The following is a 10,677-nucleotide window of genomic DNA, read 5'->3' on the forward strand; positions in this document are numbered from 1 at the left end:
ATCAGCCTTTGTAATACTTAGGGGATGGCAACATTGGGATACTAATGGATTTTACGTTATGGTAGAGATAGAGTAATTTATTCACGCCAGATACAATCATAGCTATTTGAAGACACAATCAACACACTGCAGTTTCTAAGCCCTTCTCCTTAGGGCAGCTAGATTTTCTGTCTTTCGGATGAAACGGAATTCCTCCTCTCATTAAACATCTGTTAGCAGGATCTGAAAAGCAGGATAATTCTCCTGTGTCCTGGTTCGTATCATCTTCCAACCACCACTTAAAAATCACTTGATGGGGTAACTATCCTTGTTGCTTATGCAAACTTAGAGTGTAAACTGGCTGCTAGAATTCCTCCAACAGAGATAGCACTTAGGTTTGACCTTTCAACAGAAACAGAACTGTTAACTCTGGTATGTCTCTCTCCATTATTGCTCTCATAGGAGACAGAGTATCTCCCGTATTTGAATTTTATTTCCAAAACTTTTATCGAGTTTGGGCATTCCTGAGTTGTGAAATAAATGCAGGTTCTTCACCCAAATTACTTGCATCTCTTCAGCAGTCTCACTCTGGTAACTTGAAGCTAGTAATTAAGCATACAATTTCAGGCACAGATTACCAAGTATAGTTAGCATACAATCACTGATCACAGCATTTAATTGAATGATGCCAGATCAGGTAATGATCTATTTTCATAATGCAACCAAGTGATTGTAGGCCAGACTGCAAATGGTTCTCACGGTAAAAGATTTATTAGCACTTAAACTTCTAAATGTCAACTCCTGGGTCCAGAGTTATGACAGATCTGATGCAGTCGTGAGCGCTCTCAGCTCACAATGACAATGGAAACATCAGCACATCACCCAGGCTGCAAGTGTAGTGCAGTACTGAGAGAATACCACACTACCTTTTGGCTGAGACATTAAACCAAGGTCACAACAGCTCATTCAGGTCAAATATCTTGAAGAACAAGATCTTTCAATCGATAAATCTGTAATATTATTACAATGCTGTCTGTCAAGGGAACTGGCTGTGTGCAAATTGACTCCAAAATTACAACAAAGACACCACTGCAGACAGACACAGATGTTTTATCTACAGGAAACCACGCTGTAGGTAACATCAGTGCAGTGAGCATTTAATTATTTTATTAATCAACAATATATCTGCTTAAACTCATCTCTAACTAATTGTGTAGTGTTCAAATGTGGTAATGACAGTTGTATTCTTTTACTGAACTGTTAGCCTGTTAGAAACCAATGCAGTTTGAAAACTGGAATTTTTAAAACATTTGAAGACAAATGCATAATCAGTGAAAAACCTGTCACAGAAAGAAATGGCTCCTTGATGTTGAATTAGGGAGAAAATCTGCTCTCCTCACTGAACCAACCCATTCTAAGTAATAAAAGCAGAGTAAACATGCTCCAGCCTGCTCTGCCCTCCAGAAGCATCATGGCTAGTCCTTAACTTCAACTCCACGTTTCCTTCCCGTCCCTCAGATTCCTTCCGTGTGCAGAAATCTTGAATGTACACAATAATTGCGCTTTCACAGCCCTCTCTGGGGTACAGCTTTCCAAAGTTTCCACATGAAGATATTCCACCTCATACAGTCATGAATATTTAATAGAATCATACAGCACAGAAACAGATCCTTCAGTCCAACGAGTCCATGCTGACCACGTTCCCAAACTAATCCCACCTGGCTGTTACCGTTTCCGAGACTCCGATCCCTGTTTCTGATCTGGCCTGGCTGGAGAAACAGAACTCTCCCATCTACCTCACCCTGGATGTTTCTAGCAGATCTGCTGACACGCTTCTAAATGCTGCAAAATACGGGCCCATTGTATATGATCGCCTCTTTGGAAAGCTCTTTCAACTCAGGATCTACACCGACCAACTTCAGTTGTTCCCACTGTTACGAGGGAATATCCTTCCTTATGCAAGGAGACCAAAACTGAACATGCTTATCCAGCTGTGGGGCTCACCAAGGCTCTATATAAAAGACTTCCTCACTCCCAGACCATATGAGCCTCCAGTACCGCATGAATGTTCTTTGTTGCTTGAATATGCTCTTGTGTCCGGCATGTCACAAAGTGAGGGTAACTGAGGACGTCCCCTGAAGGGACTGGTTAACCCAGCTCTGGCCCACCGTCTCCAGCTATGGCACAAACAGCAGGAAGGCAGGCTGACCATTACCTCAGGCCAAGCACACAGCACCTGGGCAACATATAGATCGGATCAAAGCTACCAACAAGTTCTAGGTCATGTTTTGGTTGGTGATGGCAGGTGTCAAGCAAAATTAAGATCCTGGAAGCTCCTCGATGTTATGACTTTGCAGTGGCTGCCTGCCACGATATGAAACTCTCTCTCTCTGCAGGGAGACACCACTGAAAGGCTAATGGAAACAAGAAGCATGGAGCTACATGTACACTTACACATGTTACAGCTTTAAAATGACACATGCACCGATAGGAGCTACAACGTCACACTAACAATTAGTGGGTCATTTCATTACAGAGCATGGGCTGGCATCCCGTCGTGTAAAGTGGCCCGAGATTGAAATGGTCCATCAGAGTGACCTGCTATAAAAGAATGGGCCCACTCATGTCCCTACGGCCAAATGTTCCACAGTCAAAGGGAATGTGAAGAGTCTTGCAAACACCAAAGCCCAAAACTGTTTACGTTCTTCAGAAGTCAGGGTTTAAAGCACAATTTACATTCCTAATTGCCAAACACGTTATCACTACTGACTGCCCATCCATGGAAACAGAGAGCAAAAGCCATTCCAATTTGCGATACTCCAAGTTTCCTGCTCCAAGGCCAACACTGTCAAATTCCATACCCAAACAGGTTCCCGAATGACGATGGGGGGTACCCCAGTGCCCACTGGTACCTCTGATGTTACTTGAGGCTGTGCCAACCCAAAGGAATGCAATGAACCTGAGGCCTGCTGCCTTCAGTGACTGACGCCAATGCGTTCCATCAAGCAAATGCCAAATGCACATTCTTCCCACCTCTGCCACCAAACATTCAGTGTTCTTCCCCTGCCCCTGTTTCATCTGGAGTACCCACTGTGCCAGGTCAGGTTACAGACGCTTTGGAAGCAACATATTTAGTCGTTAGTATTTCAGACAGGAAGGGAAGGGCCAGACCCAGAAAGGTGGTCAGAGCCGAGAAGGTGGTGGGAAACTGGGCAAACGCGGGACCTGTTTATAGTAGAGAACACTATGGTAAGCTCATTTCAGAAGGCATTCCCAACTGGTATGTCAGAGACTTGCATTTATACATCTCTAAAGTACAACAACGTTCTTTTTATTGGCTCATCGCCATTCTGTAGGTGAAAATGGGGGCCACTCTGTGTCAGCAAGATGCCACAAACAGCAATACCGTGAATTACCCTTTCACTCTGACTGTGTGAACACCTCCACTCCTCCTCCAAAGGCAAATCCGCCTAGTTTCCAAACTACCTGCTATTATCAGTCAATTAAAGAGCCAGAAATGGCCTTAGTTTAATGCTACATCAGCAGTGTAGTCTCAGTACTACGCTGGACTCGTTCATGATTTTTGAGAGTCGCAAACACAGTTCCAACCTCTGCAAAGCTAAAGTTGCCAAAGTTCCAGAGAACAACACAGCAGCTCTCTCAGAGAGAGAGAGAGAGAGAGAGAGAGAGAGACACGGCTGGTGGTGGTTTAACCTGAGGCTCACCATGCCTCAGCTGAGGGGCGAGTTTGAGAAGGTGGGACCTTCATTGTAACCTCAGCCAGTGCAGGAATCCAACCCATACTGTTGGAGTCACCTGGCATCGCAAACCAGCCTTCCAACCAACTGAGCTAACCAACACCCAGCTCTCCCCAAAAGTGGAGTGCTGTTCCAATGTCTTGTGGCCATCACATCCCCAAAGTAACTCCTGCTTTGGGAGACTTAAACAAGAGCACGTATAAATAAAAACCCCAACAAGTGTTTACTTCCAACTTAGGGGCTGCAAACAGGAGACACCCACGGGTGTATCGAATAATCAGTTTCTTTGCAAAGAGTGCAGTGAGCAGGGGAACTCATTCCCATGGTAAACAGTACAACGTATCTAAAGGAGAAATTTGGATAAACCCGAGACGGGAGTGGAATGATACACTGATGGAATTAGCAGAAGAACAATGAGGGGAGGTTAATGTGGATCGTAAACACTGTTGGGCTGAATGGCCTGGATTTGTAAAGTAACGATGTTATATACAGGTCTGCTAACCAGGACAGTGTGCTGGGGAAAGGCAGGGGGTATGGCACGCGAGTCACTCACACCTTTGTTAAGTGACCGATTATTTGGAACTGCACTTTGCGAATTCAATGGTGCATGTAATTTACTGTGGAGAGCTGAGCTTCGGGTGCCAAACAGTGTAGCAACTAATACAAAGTAATGAGACAAAACGTGCAATCCATCAAGCAGTTTGAGCAAGGAGTTGACTGACTCCCTTATGAAACTTTGCCCAGTCAACACGCCGCTTGAACTGTTGCTGGCGCAGTCACTGGACAAGGAATCCAGAGGCCCAGGTGAATGTTCTGGGAAAATGGGCTCAAAATCTTAGCAACTGGTGACGTCAGGAACCCATGGGGAATTTGGAAGCCTCTCTCAGTAACGGTGACCATGGCGACGAGCATCGATTGCTCACGGACCCATCGGGATCACTTCTGGTCCTTTAGGGAAGGAAATCTGCCGTCCTTACCCAGTTGGGACCACACGAGACTCCAGACCTAAAGCAAATGTGGCAGGCTCTCAATTCAAATAGTCAAGCAAATCACTCGGCTTAGGGAACAGTTACAGCAAATGCAAAAGAAACTAACCACACCCCAGAGAATAAATATTACTTTTTAGAAATCTCCATCTGGGTTTTCTCTCTGGACTTGACTTTTTTGAGCGGAACTCAGTGGCAAAGTATCTCCCTGTCCACTGAAGCACTATCGGGCCTAATAATGTGCTAGTCATGTGTGTGTGAGAAATTCAAGTCCCACTATCTAAATGGGAACCACACTGAGGGAGTGTTGCATTGTCAGAGGTGCAGCTTTCAGATTAAACACTGAAACAGGGTCCAGGGTGCCCTGTCAGGTGAACAGTACCTGAAAAGCAGGGGAGCTCTCTGCAGGGCTCAGGCTCACACCTATCCCTCAGTCAACGCCACTACAGCAGAACAAACAGTCAGCGTCACACACTGTGTTTCGTGGGATCTTGCTCTGCGCAAATTAGCTGCCACGTTCCCCGCAGTGGCCACACTTCCGAGAGTGCTGTGTCAGCAGTGAAGCACTTTGGGCTGCCCTGAGGGGAAAGGTGCTATATAAATGCAAGTCTTCCTTTTTGCTTCTCCGCTCTCGATTTACACTCATGGTCACATCACCCCAATTGCCATTGAACCAAATCAGTTTACGGTGCCCAGCAGCGAGAGGGTTCATTGCCTGGGCAAGGTTCAATGATGCCCTCCTCCCTGCCCAGTACACAGCAGCTGACCAGCTCACACCAACCATCCCCAGTTAATCAGGCCACGCACATGGCAGTCTGTCTCCCCTGCGGAGCTTGGCTCTTACGCTGGGAACGCCTGGCAGGGCGCCATTAGTTCGGAGCCTCCACGATACTGTTCCCGGCATCTTCCAGGCCCTCCGGGAAACCTGTCTCGTATCTGTGGCCAGTGCCAGCAGCTCTCATCCCAGCGGCCTCGTGCCTTTGCCCGGTTCCCGGCAGCTCCACCTCCTGGTTCCCAGCCGTACCGTCCGGTAAATTTCCAGAAGCTGCGTCGGTGATGACGGAGCGGTAGACGCCATCTCCCTCGGCGAGCATCAGCTTGAGCTTGGGGATCCAGTGCTTGCGGACTACCCTGCGAGCGTTGGTGCACATGTCAGCGGCAATGGCATTCATCTCACTCTCCTTGAAGTTCGAGGCAAAGTTCTGACAATAAACTGCAAAAGAGAGAGAGAGAGAGAGCGCGAGAGAGAGACTGACATTCACCCGCATTCGCAAGCTCACAGAGTGTCCTAAAACATTTGTGCACTTAATTCGATATTCCTGAAGTGTGGTTTCCATTGGAATGCAGCAACTCAATTGCACACAGCAAGATCCCACGATCCACTGATAACGCTATCGATCAAGGGCAAACACTCATCAGAGGGAGTAAGCAGAACTATGCCCCTCTTCTCCGAGCAGTGCCACCGGATCTGGAATGCCCACGTGAGTGGGAACACCGTGCGATCTCTAGGAATAAAGGAAGATAGGAACAGGAGTAGGCCATTCAGCCCCTTCAGTCTGTTCTACTATCCAGTGAGATCATGGTTGATCAGTGGCTTAACTAGTCACCTGCCCCTGGCCCATATCCCTTAATATCTTTATTAACAAATATTTATCTGTCACAGATTTAGTTAACAATCCAACATTCACTGCCGTTAATGGAAGAGTTCCAAACCTCTAACAGCCTTTGTGCGTAGAAGTGCTTCCTAATGTCTCTCCTAAATGAACCTAATTCTTGGACTATTTTCTAGTGGTGGAAATAGTTTATCTACTCTGTCTTTTCTTGTTAATATCTTGTAGACTTCGATCAGATCACCCCTTAACCTTCTAAAGTCTAGCCTAAACTTTCATGTGGAAGTCATCTCATCTGACTCTGGCCGTAGAATCAGACCATTTAAGAGGAGGCCATTCAGCCCAGTGTGCCTGTTCGGACTTCTTGAAAGACCTGCCCACTTTGTCCCACTTGCTCGCTCTTGCCCTGCAGACCTTTGAATTGCTCTTGTTCAGGTACTTGACCAAATCCTTTCTGAGAGTTATTACAGACCCTCTGCGTGCACCGTGCCTTCACGGCGAACATTCAGATTACAACTGAGGAGGTTTACAGGGATGATCGCAGCAATGTGCCGGTTTCCACATCAGTGAAGGGCAGACAAACTGGGCTCTTCCATTGAGAAGGCATAGGGGTGATCTCATCAAGGTCCTTCCAATGCGGAGAGGTTTTGATGAGAGTGAAGAGAGACAGAATGCTTCCTCTTATGGGGAAGAGCATAACCAGACCCTGTCAGTATCAGATCTTGGAACAGAATCACAGAATCTCTACAGTGTGGAGGCAGGCCATTTGGCCCATCTGGTAAACACCAACTCTCTGAACAGCATCCCATCCAGGCCCAACTCCTGCACCCCCGACCCTCACCACCTCCCCCCACCCCACCCCAACACTATCCCCATGACCCCACATTTCCCGTGGCTAATCCGCCTAGCCTGCACCTCCCTGGACTCTATGGACAATTTAGCATGGCCAATCCACCCTAAGCTGCACATCTTTGGACTGTGGGAGGAAACCAGACCACCCCAAGAAGACCCACACTGACACAGGGAGAACGTGCAAACTCCACACAGAAGTTACCCGAGGCTGGAATTCAACCCAGGTCCCTGGCGCTGTGAGGCGGTCGTGCTAACCACTGAGTCCCCAGCATATCTCTTCATCCAGAGAGCCAAGGTACAGATCAGCCACCATTTAACTGTATGGCGGTACAGGATCAGGGGGGCTGAATGGCCTCCATCCATTCCTATATCCCAAAGTAGCCACAGACCTCGATTCACGAGCATGAGGGTGTGTTCTGATGAGCTCTAGCCCCAACAAGGAGCCTGTGTACCCTGTGTGTTCCTTCCTCTCCCTGCTGCTCAGTATTATTGAATAGGCCTGTATGAGCAGTGAAAGAGGCCTGTATGAGCAGTGAAAGGGGCCTGGCATCTGCAGAACCAATAGCTGTACTTGTGAGACATTTTGCTACAAGTTTCCATCTGGGTGTGCCACCAGATACACCAACTCTTCATTGATGACCATCAGCCAAGCAGCTCATTTACATCTGCCACAAGGGGCAGACATTCCTACAGAGGGAGTCATTCTCTGCAATCAAAAGGAATATGTTCAGGTCTTGCTCCTTTTTCTTTGAGGGAGCTTGGGAAGCCTATAGTTTGCCCTTTCTTTTTCCATGTCAACACCTTGGTCAGTTAAAGCCAAAATGACAATCAGAATCAGTAAGCACCATCTTCCCCTGCAACAGAAATTGTTGACATGGTTTGAACTTTGGCATTCTTTCATAGGTCCTAATGAGCTCAAGATGAAATACCTCAGCAGCATGTCTCTCTTTGCAGCTAGATTCAAATTCTGTCCTAGCTACTGACTGAGGAGAGACGAAGATTGCTGGCTGTTTCCTATCCAGCTTTAAGGAACGGGCCGCCTCCACAGGGCAGCTAACCCATTCCTGGAACAACACAAGGTGGACCTTGTAACACAGTGAAACTGCAAGAGTGGGCTTCTGGAGCCCCTGTCCTGTTGCACTGTTTTGTTTGCAGTGTAATCTACCAGGTAGTGGGGGAACCAGAAGTGACAGCGGAATTTCAAACACAAATTAATTTCAGTGTGAATCAAGTCTTGGAGATCTCTGCCTCACACCTTCCAACTCCTCGTCCTGCCCATCTGTGACATCACCTTTGAATGCCTTGGGCCCAAATCCACCGTAACGCCCTCCGGCCCATTCACTGCACCTTCCCCCATCCACGGTTCTCTATCGCAAACTCCCACAGCCCTCCTTGTTTACCTTTAATGGCATTGAGTATCCTGCTATCGAGAGGTTTCCGACTGGGATCACACAGGGAGGAACGGATTCCAGTGCCACAGCTGTTAGCCAGAGTGTTCCTGTTGGGGCCACATGAATAATGAATTACACTTCATAAAATCAACAGCCACACTGCCACCAAACCATACGATGGTTTCTACTCACCATTCCCGGCTCACCTTGCTGTTTAGCGCCTGTAACAATTCAGGAAGGATAGTGCAGTGGCAACACTCTTGAACCAGCAATGCCCAGATTACTAACCTGGGACAGGAGATCAAATCCCACATTTGCAGAGGTGGAACTCAAATTGAATTAGTGAAATGAAGCTGCAATAGAAAGCCACCTTCAGTCATTGTCATAAACTGCATTTTTGGCAAGGACATCTGCTGTCCTTGGTCAGTATGACCTAATGAGACTCCAGGCCTACACATGGTTCACTGATGGCCGAGCAAGTCGCTCAGTTCACAGGCAAAGAATGATCCAGATCTCAAGAATGAATAAAAGCAAAGAAACAATTTTCAACCTGCAACCTCACAGCCTGGCATATGCTCCACTCAACCATTACCCTCAAACCAGGGGGATCAACCCAGTTCAATGGAGAATGCAGGAGGGCATGCCAGGAGCAGCATCAGGCATATCTGAAGATGAAGTCTGAGATCTGAAGCCACCAAACAGGACTACTTGCACGCCAAACAGCAAAAGCAGCAAGTGATAGACAGAGCTAAGCGATCCCACAACCAACAGATCAGATTGAAGCTCTGCAGTCCTGCCACATCCAGTTGCGAATGGTGGTGGACAATTAAACAACTCACTGGAGGAAGAGGCTCCACAAATATCCCCATCCTCAATGATGGAAGGGCCCAGCACATCAGTGCAAAAGATAAGGCTGAAGCATTCGCAGCCATCTTCAGCCAGAAGTGCCTAGTGGATGATCCATCTCGGCCTCCTCCAGTGGTCCCCAGCATCACAGATACCGGTCTTCAGCCAATTCGATTCACTCCACGTGATATCAAGAAACGGCTGGAGACACTGGATACTGTAAAGGCTACGGCCCTGACAACATTCTGGCAATAGTACTGAAGACTTCTGCTCTAGAAGTTGCCGCTCCCCCTAGCCAAGCTGCTCCAGTACAGTTACAGTTACAATGTGGAAAATTGCCCAGCTATATCCTGTACATAAAAAGCAGGACAAAGCCAACCCGGCCAATTACCGCCCCATCAGTCTCCTCTCGATCATCAGTAAAGCGATGGAAGCTGTCAGTAACAGTGCTATCAAGCAGCATCTGCTCAGCAATAACCTGCTCAGTGACGCCCAGTTTGGGTTCCGCCAGGACCACTCAGCTCCTGACCTCATTACAGCCTTGGTTCAAACATTACAGCCTTAGAGCCTTGGTTCAAACATGGACAAAAGAACTGAATTCCATGAGACCCTGAACAGTTACAAAACCCACACAGTATAGAAAAAGTGGGAGATGAGGAAGGTTTGTGACACTGACAGTTGATATAAAACTACCTGATAACACAGACTGTGCTAACAATCTCTGGAGGATGGACCTAATGCTAAGGTGGAGGTGTGGGTACAGTCATCAGATGAAACCACCTCAGCTAAGACAAAGCTATCAGCCCTGCTGCAGGCCAACAGAAACACTTCTGTGAAAGGTCACAGAGATTGCCGAGTATTTGGGTGGAACAAACAACAACCAACTCATTACTCACCGATCGAAAAATGCAGCCAGTAGCCTCCGGAGTAAAACCTTATGCCTTGTACCCGCACAGATGTGGCAGTTCATCAGCTGAGCTCGTGTGATGTAGACACTGGTACCTGCAGGTTACACAGCAGCAAGGAGCAGGTATCAGCAGAGCACCCTAACACTTCCTTCCCCCACAGACCCAGACCATTGTCCACCAGCTCTCCGGTCGCCATTCTGTGCTGTACACTCACAACGCAGCTATATGCATCGTCGCAAATCATTGGTTTACACATATTCATGTAACACCAGCATTCCTCTTGCCCAACTCTTACCCTCATGCCCCCCCCCCCCCCCCCCCCCCCCCCCCCCCCCCCCCCCCCCCCC

At 47.6% G+C, this 10,677-nt stretch overlaps 1 protein-coding gene across 1 annotated transcript; it reads right to left on the minus strand.

The window, feature by feature from the left end:
* Positions 1–731: 731 nt before the first annotated feature.
* On the minus strand, positions 732–10,517 carry LOC109932320 (nucleus accumbens-associated protein 2-like). The gene is made up of 3 exons (XM_048601582.1): positions 10,319–10,517; positions 8,586–8,683; positions 732–5,936 (listed from the first exon to the last, which is right to left on the minus strand). The coding sequence occupies exons 1-3, from the start codon at positions 10,390–10,392 to the stop codon at positions 5,593–5,595; spliced, it is 516 nt and encodes a 171-aa protein (XP_048457539.1). The 5' UTR covers positions 10,393–10,517; the 3' UTR covers positions 732–5,592.
* Positions 10,518–10,677: the final 160 nt, after the last annotated feature.

This window comes from Rhincodon typus, chromosome 10 (assembly GCF_021869965.1).
Source record: "Rhincodon typus isolate 14 chromosome 10, sRhiTyp1.1, whole genome shotgun sequence".
Taxonomy (NCBI): Eukaryota; Metazoa; Chordata; class Chondrichthyes; order Orectolobiformes; family Rhincodontidae; genus Rhincodon; species Rhincodon typus.

Bases quoted from the DNA above. Each gene is read 5' to 3' on its own strand.
- LOC109932320 (XM_048601582.1), bottom strand. From the start codon at position 10,392: ATGAACTGCCACATCTGTGCGGGTACAAGGCATAAGGTTTTACTCCGG. The intron at 8,684-10,318 runs GTGAGTAATGAG...TGGCCCCAACAG, and splicing joins CTGGCTGCATTTTTCGATCG to GAACACTCTGGCTAACAGCT. The intron at 5,937-8,585 runs GTAAACAAGGAG...TCTCTTTTGCAG, and splicing joins GATACTCAATGCCATTAAAG to TTTATTGTCAGAACTTTGCC.